This window comes from Trachymyrmex cornetzi, unplaced genomic scaffold (assembly GCF_001594075.2).
Source record: "Trachymyrmex cornetzi isolate Tcor2-1 unplaced genomic scaffold, Tcor1.1 scaffold97, whole genome shotgun sequence".
Taxonomy (NCBI): domain Eukaryota; kingdom Metazoa; phylum Arthropoda; class Insecta; order Hymenoptera; family Formicidae; genus Trachymyrmex; species Trachymyrmex cornetzi.
In genome coordinates this window covers 747,957-761,119 of record NW_017300322.1, presented here as the reverse complement: position 1 = coordinate 761,119, position 13,163 = coordinate 747,957, and the positions used below count along the sequence as shown (strand labels likewise).

Genomic DNA, 13,163 nt, shown 5'->3' with positions numbered 1-13,163 from the left:
AAAAATGTTAAGTTAAAAGAAAATTCTGTTTAATGAGAAGCATAATAATATTATTAGATACAGTACATAAAAATACATTTCGATAAATTTATCTTGGTATAGATTGTTTTATAAATTAATATACAAAAATTTAATTTTTAATTTGAACCAGTTATAAACAATTCATAATGCTTAAATAATTTAGATTAAATGAGTTTAAAATATGTTACTTGTAATCTATTTAAATTGAGTTTATATATTGAATAATATTTCAGTTATGTACAATTAACTAGCACTTAGATAATTAAATCTTTACAAATAATAAAGACATCGACAAATAAAAGAATTCAAAGATAGAATTACCATCGATTCAAGAGTTAGATTACCGTCTTCACGAAAAACCAGGACAAATCACCCACTCGAATGTGATGGTACTAGGCCAACTTTAAAGTGCTCTTTTTTGCTTGAACCAGGGTGACTTGTCTTTTCATAGCACCGATTCTTTCAAAAACTTTTCCATTTTTATTATTTCTGTAGAGTTGATTCGCTGTTATGAAAAAAAATCAACGTAAACTTACATAAACATCAAATAATTTTTCGTTTTTCGAGTAACGATTCGAGTATATGAGACAATTTTCCACAGGATGGAAATGCATTGGCGTTGTACGCATTGTGTGTTTGTGCACGTTATAAAATTTTATACTACATGTATAGATTATAAAAATATTCTTCAAAAATTGTTAGCTCTCTTTTTGATATATATTACTTTATGTTTTATTTAGAACTGTAGATTGCACCGTATTTCAATTTTTCACAAATTAATTTGTGGCTAATAAATGAGATTTATTTGTAAGTAATATTTAGAAAAGCATTAATTAGAAATACATTAATTTAACAAAAATCATATTAGATCATAAAATTTCTTGTTACGAGAATTTAATTTCTCTTTACATATGCCAGAATGTGGTTCATACTGGCGGAAAGAAATTTGGGATGCGGAAGTTTGAATTTATACGACGTTCTAGACTTTACGCTCGTTTCAGCCGCAGTTTCCCAATTTTATGGAAATTCGTGCAGCTCCTATATTGGTGGAAACAGGGATGGAAGATTTAGCAAGTCTACGGTACATAGCTGGCTGTTACTTTCTAGCAGTAAATGTACGAGCAAATGTATGATACGGATAGATTAATTTTTTGTTAATTTACATTTAACAGAGAGAGAGAGTTGTATAAATTGAAATTGTAATATTTGCAATTTTTTTAAATGCACTAAAAAAACATGAATAACAAAATGATGTATATTATTGAAAATGGTATACGGTATATATAGTATTGACACGATTTTTATATCCATGAAATGTTACGTTGTACTACGTCATTCTTCGTCGATCAATCTTCATTCGAAGCATTGAAAGAGACCTTCAATAGAGTGAAATTCACTGCTCTGTGCGAGCACTATTGTTACGATTTAATGTGCTATTTGCCGGACAAAAGATTGAGAAAATGTAAAATTTCCCTTATAATTTCGTGTTTTATTCTAGCTAATTTGAAAATGATTTGTTTAGTTTGTTTATTCGATTGCAAAATTGTTACGCATGCAATTTGTGACAGTTTAGTAAGTTTAACTGCACGGTTTATATTTTTGTTATTGATAAATTTTGAAATATGTACAAGAATATATACATTTACATGATGCAAGTTTTCTTCTATATCGACAAACTCTGCGAACAGCGCAATTTTCTCAGAAATTTTCTCATGGAGCAAAGTTGTGCGCTGCACGTATCAGATCTTGGGGATTAAGGCGAAAGATATGTCGGATTACTTTGGGATATATAGTGGCAGCCTCGCAATTTTGCTTTACTTTGAACATCCCTAAGTCTTAATGCGGCTTAAATGACTTTAACGTCGCTACGACCAATGTTATACTCTCGCGCTTTGCATAGATGAAACGCGCATTATGCGTTTAATAATTTCCACGGATTGATTCTGCGATGTTGCAATCGTTGAAAATTTTTGAAAACTACAGCGCATAAAGTTGACTTGATAAAAAAATCCGAGATGCTGAATAAAAGCCATAATAAAGCAGTCTGTTCTGCAATGTCGTCTTTCCTCCTCACCTTCTTCGCCATTGTCATCACTGTTATCATCATCGTAGTCGTGTTTCTTTAACGTGACCTCCCTTCTTCGTTTTTGAATCTGTCTTTCATCTCGACCCTTTTACAGGCAAATTCGCTTCAAATTGCTTCTGAAAATCTCATTTCCACTGAGATCCTTGTCAAAAAGAAAAAGAATTACGCGCTGTTATGGCAGATACATGAACCGCCTCCAATGTAGTGCGCGATAAGGTGTACCGAAAAGAACGACCTGGCGGAGTATCTTGAATGAAACAAGAAAAGCAGGACGAAAATACGGTAACGTACGTAGGGAGGATGAGAAGACGTGACGGTATTTTCCGCTCTTTGAAGATCGTTGATATAAAGCTTCTTGGAACGATGTTTTCATGGTATATGAATCGTATCGCGTGAGCTATGCTTGCGGTTGAAATTACGAAGCGATTTGCGAATGTTGAAGGCATGTACGCACATGTGGAAAACGAGGGAGATATTTAAATTACTTTCTCTTAGAGTTCGATTAAAAAAAAATTTCTCAATACACTAGAAGCGTTCAATTTGTATATTTATTTTATTACTGAGTCAAAGAATAAAAAAGAAAAAGAATATTATTCTTGAAACAGTCTTTTCTCACGAGTCATAAAATTAAAATTTTTTTAAATTGAAGGTACTTCTGAGAAATAGATTATTAAAATGCAGATGTTAATGAAACTTTTTGTTTGAATTAAAACTTTTAACTTTTGCTTTATTAATTATACCTGATTAATTAATGTCCCTCATGGAATAGGTCACTGTTATATTTTTAAAATCAGCGATTGTTGATATCGATTACTACATCTAAATTCATAAAATTACGAATCTTTAGTAGAATTATCAAGTGAATTCAAACATGCGTTATAATTTGACATGACACAAAGCATGCAGTACCATCATATGTCGAAAACGTTATTATCAAAAGCATTTATGATTAACTACACACAATTGTTTAATAAGTTAATTAATATGGAAAATTAATTAATACTAAATATCATGTACATCATTAATGAAATGATAACTGTGCATCCAAACTTTAATATATAATTAGTCCAGAAATTTCAACATTTTTTTGTGTATATCGTAGCAATTATGTAAACAGTGCTTTATTAAAATCCTGGAATTTTCGATACGCGCTTTGAAGTATGCATTTTTAACTTTGTTTCACGAATAAAATGGAGAGAAGGTGGGTATTATGGTATCTCGTTTATATGTTATTATACAATAATATGGTTAATAATTAATGTTTAAATTTAAAACTTAAAAATTACATTCAATGTATTGATGTACCACATATTATAACATTATAATAGAGCCAACAGCGTAACATTATCTATACACATGTCGATTTCCGCTACAAGACATCACTCAAAGTGTTGCTGTTGACGTCTTTATTCTTCAGTGATCGGCAATGTAAACGCTCGAATTCCGTAACTTTCAAATCAGGCGTGATCAACTAGTTCACGAACTATCATTTGCGTGACCGAGATTTATGGTAGTTGTTTCTCTCCCTTACAGAAAGACGCGGTGACACGGCGATTCGATACGGAACTACGAGTGTTCGACAAAGACTGTAAAACGGGCGCGAACGAGGAAGAAGAGCCCGTTTCGGGAACCGGTGAGATTCAAACACGAAACCTGGGTCAAGGTAAATCCATCATTGCATCATTTTATTAATTATAAGATTTTCTGAAAGTCTTAAAGGCTATGTAAAACGGAAGAAATTAAAGAAGCAGTGAAAAGTATGAATTTTCACGTATTTAATAAATTAAATCAACGTTTATTTTTAAATCATCTGTTTTATTATAACAGATATAAATTATCTGTTTATATTAAAAGATTTGATTTGATGCGAAAACAATTACGAACAACGCGTCAAACTTTGTTGCACATAATTTTTTATACAATATAAACGGCTTGAGAAAAATTACCGTGTGCTCGTTTCCCATTTTTGCAAAAACAATTTGTATCTCGTGCAACCTTATAAAAATGCAAATTGATTTCCAGAAGAAAATAATAATTTTTTGAAAAAAGTAGTAAGTGGCAGTAATAGTAGTAGTATGAAAATATTACTAGCGGAAGGACTTTTGACATCTTTTCTAGAAATACAGTTATGTCGTCGTTTTTAATGACGCACGGAAATTTTAATGGATTTTTCGCGCCGCCAGTGCTTGACAGTTTGTACATTAAAAATTTTTGCCGCGTCGTCAGCGATTTTAACTGAGTTTCAACGTGTCGTTCACACGCGTCGACTATGCCACTCAAGCGGATAATCGATAGAATAAATTATTCTATGTCGATCATATGACAAACTAAGTTTCACGTCGATGTTGATGCAGAAAATCATATTTTGCTGTGAAAGTCAATTTAACCAAGTGTTGCCTACATTATTACAATTTATGGACTATTACTACAAACTTTGCTAAGTGCTTAGAAAGAAATACACATATGCAAGAATTAGCAATTATTAAACAATTAAATATTTAATAGAATATTTTACTTGTCTTCTCTTTGAAGTTATAATATGATTAAATTAAGAAAATAAAAACAGAAAAATGTAATTATAATTATTATCAAATAAAAAAAAATTAAAATTAAAAATTACTTGTATCGTTACATCAATTAATTAGGATCGTATTATGCATATTGATAGTATGCTTCAAGGTTCAATGATTATTGTACAACAATGTTGAATTTGTCGTCGAATTTTGTTAACTGCAAGCGGAGCGAACCAATTTGGTGGTCGCAGGTGAACATTGTCTTCCGTTAATTAATTTCGGTCCGCTAAATTCACTGAAAGTTTCGCATAGACTGGAAAGTGGCTTGGAGTATTATACCGTAACTTCTCTTAGGGTATGACCTTGCGCTTACATGATGAAGCTCACACTGATGTGAACGGTAGTGTAAAGGCAGTACAGTGATGGCAATAGAGCTCGTGAAGAGCCTTAGGGTCAAATACCAGAGCAATGCCGGTATTTCAAATCTACTTGAGCAGAAATGCAGCTATTCGTAGATTGCTTGAATTAACATCTGTAAGGATAGATCTTGTTGCTTTCTACGATAAAATTTTATTTTTATATGAAAACTTTTTCAATATGTGCAACTTGGAAGGTTTTCCATTATCTTATTTATTATATTTCAATAAATTTAATCCGAATTTGTTATTCGAGGAAAGAATAGTTATGTTGAAATATCTTAAAATTTAGTTAGATACAGAGATCTGAAATAATATTATTGGATTATTAAAATAATTATGTGGGAATCTGAAGCATGATGAGCATGCTGCAAAAAGCCTTTTTTTGCTCATTATGCTTCAGATTCCCACATAATTATTCTGATGATTCAACAAAAACATTTTCAACTTCATATCCAACCGAATTTTTATATTAGATATTTCAGCAAAATCGCGCTTTTCGTGTAAATAATATTTTGCACGTTTTATCGTTTTATTATTAATGAAAAACGAATTTGTATAAAAGTTGCTATAAACCAAATTTTGTTATTATTAATATGTGTGAAAATTAATTAAATTGTATTTCTTTTATCATGAATTATTGGTAATTAGTGTATCAATATTGGAAAATTAATTGGCAATATCATATACCTGTAATATAATTTTGATAAATTGTATTATCCGATTATAAGTTTACGAGAAGCATTTAGTTGAAGTAAAAATATTTTTGCGTAATTCTTGCGTTGGTTAACTAAAATATTAATTAAAATAGCAATCATTTTTGTAACGCCTTGATTGGATTCTATAACTTTTGACGCGCGGCGAATTATATAATTGTTCGATTGATACCGACTGTAGAAAGACTTTTGGGAAATGCAGGCGCATTGATCATCTCAGCAACCTGCCCTGCCGGGCAAGAAATGACTGGAACTTTAGATCTCCCACGAGATCACGCGGCTGGTATGTACACAGGGCGAATTGGGTTGGGGAGAAATTTCAGGCCCGGAGATTTCGCCCTGTATTAATACCCGCGGGGCAAGAAATTGCAAACAAGATCTCCACGCCGGCACGTGAAATTAATCCTTCGCGTGCAACAGTTGAGGCATCGTTGCGCATAATAGCACCGGCGCCCGTTTAGAATTACGACAGAAGCGACTCGCGGCTGCATGCAAAGATTAAATCGCGCCCTCAATATTCCGTCCGCTCACGCGACTGCTCGACGACAAGCACGCGAACATTTATGAGAGACAAAACGTTTGATTGCCGTACGATATCTCGAAAGCGACTGAAGTCAGAAATAATGGATGCACTTTAAAAAGGTCTGAGGCAGAAACATTTCGAGGAAAGCAGAAAATTTGAATGTATTTTATAAAACAGATTTCATAAAGTACATGCCAATAAATACTTGAAATCATTTAACAAAATAGTTTTTCAAGAAAAAGTTAAAAAATGTATAATTGAATAGGTTCTACATGCAATAAACTTGTATAACAATAAAAATTTATATTTTTGCACTTTTTCTTTCTTATGCTTATATTGGATCGACCGCCAATATATGTATCATTTCAAGTAGCAGATCAGTCAATATAATGTCTGTTGTAAATCAATAATATCACCAAAATTATAAAGAAGTAAAAAATGGAGCTCCAAATTATACATAAACCATTGACGTAACACTTATAACGAAACTATGTCATAACTATGAAGAGAAATATACATAATCTTACAAAATACATTATTATTAAGATATAACTTATTTTCCTGTAGAATGAATAGCTATATAGTGGTAATAAGTAATGGAATAATATTCTTAATTACTATTTTTCTTAATTAAGCAATAATCACAAATTATAGTACAATTCATTAGCGATACATTGGTTAAATATTGATATGTAGTGAGGATATATTGATTCAAGATATTCCGTCCGGTACCATTCGACCTTCCTCTATACTTATTTACTTATAATTATTACCTGATTAAGAAGAACAGTGATTAATAATGTTATCCATTATTTATTCATTAAATACGACGATTAATTAACAATATATTTATAATGGTAATATACTGTCTCAAATGTTACGTTTATTTTATCATTATTTAGTTCACTGACATTAAATAATGAAAAATAGCCTTGAATTGTTGTAATGGCGATATCTTGTTACTTGAGATGTAGCTACTATCTGTCGTTAACGCATCAATAACCCACTGTGACTCAACATATCGTTAATTGGATATCATTGTTGCTAATGCAGCGTGTGCAGCGGCGAAGCGTAATCCAAGATAACAAGGGGAAAGGCTGAACAATAACCGCTGTTGCGAAGTAGAAAATGCCGGTCAGTGTCAGACACGTAGTGCGAAGACTGTTCATTGCTGGATAGTCGCCTGAATGGGAAGTCAAGGGAAACGAACGAAGGGAAAAGGAAAAGTTTAAACTAGAAAAGAGGCGAACGGTGGAATGGGATGCGGATGCGGAGAAGGGTCCTAGATTTCCTTCCGAACGACTACCTTTCGATTCCATCGAAGTTACACGAGCCGCTGGATCCCGATCCAAGCCGGCCTCTATCTCGTTCTGTCTCCTTTTCAGTGGCGCTCCGCTGGCTGGGCTCTCTTGATTGCCGCAACAAAATCAATGCTCGAGAGAGAACGACGACGAGAATTGTGATGAACGGATGTGTGCACGCTTCGTTGCTCCGTGTAAATCGTTCACGCGAGAGAGCCAGGCGAAATTTGAAGCTCGCTGGTTAGGAATTGCGGGTTAGACCGAGCTAACCATTTCCCACATGATTTCCTACTCGACAAACGCTTTTGCTTCTCAGAGGGGAACGTATCTGTAGAGTGCAGTTTTGTTGCAATTTTTATTTAATTTGAAATTCTTTAGTAGTACATAGAAATATTTGTTTCTTTATAGAATGAGGGTTAAGGATATTGCAGTATTAATATAAATGAATAATATACAGACAGGGTGAGTTAACTTTTTTTTAAACTAAGTTAAGTTAAAGTTAATAATCTTGAAAATTTAACTTAGTTTTAAGATACAAGTTAATTTATAATGAAATTAATTGAATTAAAAGTTAAGTTAATAAAAAAAGTAATTGAAAAGTTAAAAGTTAAATTTGCTTTTTTAATTTTTTAAATTCATGATCCCAGGGTTTCAATCTTACAAATAATGAAAATGACAAATATATTTTACTTTATTTAGAAAATACTCTATTTTATTTACATATGTTGTTGTATATACTGTTTAGTATATAAGATTCGACTATGAATACTGGCCTGCGATATGACTAAAGTTTCAGACACAATACGAGGGAGTAGCGATAGTAATAAAGAATAATAGATTTCAACCTATATATATCAGAAACTAGATACATCGAAATACACGGTTTCTGACAGATTGAAATCTGGGAGTCGATTGTATAATTTGAAATGAGACGAAAATTACAAAAGTGAGCAAATTCACTAAAATATTTATAATTTCATTAGTCAACACCTAATAAATTTACTCACTTTTGCAGTTTTCACCTCATTTTAAGTTATCGCTATTGCCGCATATTATGTCCGGGACTTAACTTCAAAGAATTAAATAAAAAATTAATAGTTACGGATAAAATGTAACTAAATAAAGTTAAAAAGTTAAGATTCTAAAATGTAACTAAATTAAGTTAAAATTAATTAACTTTTTAACTTTTTAACTTATCTTTTATCTTTTTAACTTAGCACTATCCAACCCTGCATACAGATAAATGTTGTTATTGATAAGATTTTATAATATTAATAGAATTGTACTACTTATATGTTAGAATTTTCTTCTATTATTCTTAAAGGACAGAAAAGTTTTATTTTATTATATACAGCACTTGCATATGGTGCTAACCTCTTATTACAATTTAGATTAAAAAAGTTAAAATTGTTGTTAACAGCTTGCGAAAGTTATATTCTTTGGGAGACATACATAATATGTTGCCTTCTCGGAATAGTGGTGATGTAGGAAATAATATGGGTAGGTTTTATCATTGAAGAATATAGGACGAAGGGAGGGTACGTTGTTACGAATGGCGCTACTGATAACACCCGTACGGTACGGCGCGTTTCGAACTTTAATCGTAGTTTATAGCTGACTCGCTTGTGCTCTAGTTTCACTTAGTTTCGTGTAATGCGCAAAATTGCAACTTCATCGCGTGGGACGTCCTCGCGAAAAGAATCTGTTTTCGCGAAAAACGGCCTAGTAGTTTAACGGAAATTTTTTTTTACCTATTACTTTTATACGGTGAACTTCATCATTTTGTAATCTAAGGGCGGTGAAACAATGAACTATGAATATTAAATTCGATTACATAAATACCAAATATTAGTTCTAAAATTAGATTACACTACTGCGCCAATGTACAATAGCTGATCGATTATAGATTTGTTTGTAATTGCAGGTTGATTGAATCATTAATCCTAAACAGTAACGCGCACGTTATTGAAGTACAAATTAATATAACAATTGATGAATAGTAATTCCCTTGTAATAAAGTAATCATGAACAAATAGAAATTATTTTCATTAATGACAAAATGATCTATTCCAATATGAATTACAGAAGAATTTTATTTAATAGTAATTAGATTTATTCGTTTATCCAGCAATTTAAAAAGCTCTCGCTGTTCAGTGAAATTGAGGGAAATCCATTTTATCGCGAGCGCACAAGAAGCGTGATAACGCATTGATCGAAATTTTGCAGTTGGCTCGTGTACTGTTAAACGAGTGTGCACCTGTTTGAGTCTCGAGTAGCTCGTGTATACTCGTACCACGCACATACTGCTTAGTATGAGTATACACGAGCATACAAGGAGCATTCTCTTGTGATACTTATACCAGTCCCCATCAGCCAGGGCCAAACTCGCTTGCGCATCTGTGTCAAACATTATGCAGACATGCAAAAGTCCCTTGAAATGCAAATATTTGCCACGAGTGCAATTAAGGCTCTCAGTACGGAAGTCTCGACCGTTCCTCTATTTGCCCATTGTCGGAAAGACGCTACTCCATTTGCAAAAGTACTACCGTGAGTCAGAACCAAAAGTTTGTATAATGGAAAAGAGCATTTCGGTGACATTTCTCCGAAATGATTTCTGTCAGAGATATGACATGTTGGAAGCATTTGTATAAATGTTATTATCATATATGGTGCCCGACAAAAGTTAATGGAATATCTAATGTTTAGAGGATAGAGAGTCAAGCACTGCAAGCACATAAGGCTCCTGTGTGTACATTCACTATTACTATCTGAGAACGTCTTGACGTCTTGTGACGTCAAAAGCAAGGAAATATACATACAATGAAAATTCTTGCAAATTATATTTGAATAGAAATAGTTTTTATAAGGCAATAATTGCAATTGATAGAACAGACTTATAAAATGTGTACTAATAACTATTTTCTTCTTTAAGAGAGAAATTAAATTTATTTCTATGTGTGTGTGTGTGTGTGTATATTATTAAACATATTTCTACATATATTATTAAACATTATTTCTATATATATTATTAGTTTGTCAATATATAGCTGGGAACATAGCTTATTTTGTTTTTGCATAATTTATTTCTAGAAGTATAGTTATTTATTAATTAGCAAAACAAAAAAAGGTGAGTATTTTTCGGTATTTTAAATCAATCTATTGATTGTAAATATTATTTTATTGAAATATCTTTTCATATTAATATTTTTTGTAAGAGTTTTTATTGCATATTTCTTTGCTTATGACAATATCCATCTATCATAAATGATAGTGGCGAACAGGATCTTTTTCTCTGAGATTTATTTTTGATATTCGGTATTAAATTTACAGAATATTTTATAATATATGTTGAATGAATAAAAACAATTATGATGTAATTTCAATAAAGAAGAGAAATTTTCAAAAGCATTTACATTTTCGTAATTAAACTGGGAAAGCTGTTTTCGCATAATAATAGATATATATATTTCGCAAATCATAAAATTAAATGTAGGTCATGAGTAAGATAGAAGCAAAATTATTATGTGGATGACCAAACCTTTGTCATGATAACTGGATTGACGAACGTCCAGACGGGTATGACAGACATTCTACGTTTGCAATCACGTGTGCATCACGGCGCAATCATGCGATATCTACGGTTGACTGGCGTCCATTCCTATTCTATTATAGGAATAGCATCAGTAAGACTTAGAACTTTGTTGAATGGATGTTTGACATTTTTTCTATTCGTTCCAAGTATGTGAGAAATTGCACAAAATAACTATAACTCGCTATTTCATGATGAGAGAGAGAGAGAGAGAGAGAGAGAGAAAGAGAATTTACTAAATCTTGTAATGACATCTCTTTGTCTTATTCCTTTCAATATATTTACAATAGTAAATATTTTTTAAGCATAATCTTAGTACTTTATCATATGATTGTAAGATTAGTTTTTATTTATAGAGTTAAGGTTTCTTCTGTACATTATGATAATACTTATCATTACAACAAATCATGATTTTGTCGAAGAACAAAATGGGTTTTATTGTTGTGAGCTGCAGTAAATTGTCATTTAAATTCCGTAAGGACGCTACGGGCCATTTTTCTACCCATGCAGCAGCCCTCCCCCACCCATCGAAATGGATGTTTATATCTCGTGGGAATCTCAGGAGTTCAAGAACACGACGCGACGGTACGATTTCGCATCAAGAAAACGCAGCGGCAGGCAATGCCAGCAGACATTTCCATTACAAAGACAGCCGCTTTTGGGTGGATCAAGCCGCAAGGATGCCACTCGAATATGTATGTGAGACACTTGTGAAAGGGGCTACCTGACCTCGAACTCGGAATATATCCGTCAGACTACCCATTCCGACGACTTCTGACAGTTCTGGAATGCTTTCCTGCACGTATTTTCCAGAATGCGAAAGATTGCAAACGTAGAAATATTACGATTATTTTCAATATTACGATATTCAAAATGCGTTACGAAAAATGATGCTTATACAATAATCATTTATGTTTTAAAGTGCATTTGTACAACAAGCGGTAATTTAAGAATAGAGTACAACATTATATTTGTTTTCATATATTACAGAATGTGAAATTAATTTCAGTAGCGCTTTATTTTATATTATATAAATTTTGTACGTTTATATTTTGTTGAATTGTCTACATAAAATTAATGGCTTTATTCATCGACCGTGCATTCATGGGAAAGATCTAAAAACATAAGAAAATAATATGAATAAATGAATTTATTTATAAGTTTTAAAGGCTAGTTATAGTTACACAATATTAGCACTAAAAGAACATTGCGTGGATTGATCGTATTTGTTTATTTTGTTTTTAAAATGGAATTTTTTTTGTCTGAGATTAGACAAAGAAATAAAGACAGATCAAAGAAAAATAATAAGAAACTGAGAAAGAGACGAAATGCCGAAAAAATAAAAATAGAAGAAATAAATATATGTATATTATAGATAGAAAATAAATCAAGAATGTGGAAATTTTATATGATATAAATCAGACAATAAAAAAATCGTATAGTATTATCATAAATTATGATTAATAGTAGGATAATAAAAGTTTGATAATTAATAATTGAGTTTGATGAAGATAATTTCTTTGATGAACACTTCTATAATTAAGCCAAATAGAAAAAAATTGCAGGAACTTTATTTTTCTTAGGGAAGGAAACTTTGCGAGACGGATGTAATTAAGTCATAAAAGTTATTGGTACTCTTTAAACTTTTTATAATCTTAAAAATTAAAAGTTATGTAGAGCTCAAAGTTACTAAATCAGCTAAGATATCTTTTTAAGAAATATTTAATCAAGAACTATTGATTTGCCTTTGTAATAAATTTCTACGTTAATTTATGTATGGCATATACATATATGTTACTAATTTTTTCACATACACACACACAATACAAAATATAGTTTAATAAATAAGACTTAAGAGTCAATTTGATATTCGTCAGACTTGCAATTACGAGGATTATTATCTTAATAGAAAAATAAAGTTTCTTACCTCAGATAAAGTTTTTTCTTACAACTTAAGTTTTGTTCGTTGCGGTTCAATTAACAATTCTTGAGTTATGT

At 31.7% G+C, this 13,163-nt stretch overlaps 1 protein-coding gene across 2 annotated transcripts in view; it reads left to right on the top strand.

Moving 5' to 3' along the window:
- Nucleotides 1-13,163, top strand: part of LOC108769935 (uncharacterized) — a 135,211-nt gene that overhangs the window by 56,350 nt on the left and 65,698 nt on the right. For both annotated transcript variants that reach the window (XM_018521159.1, XM_018521158.1), the window contains exon 2: nucleotides 3,641-3,770. Coding sequence is in view for 1 of the 2 variants with exons in the window: in XM_018521158.1 (XP_018376660.1) it covers nucleotides 3,641-3,770 (130 nt within the window). In the remaining variant the exon portion in view is untranslated. The remainder of the gene's footprint in view (nucleotides 1-3,640; nucleotides 3,771-13,163) is intronic.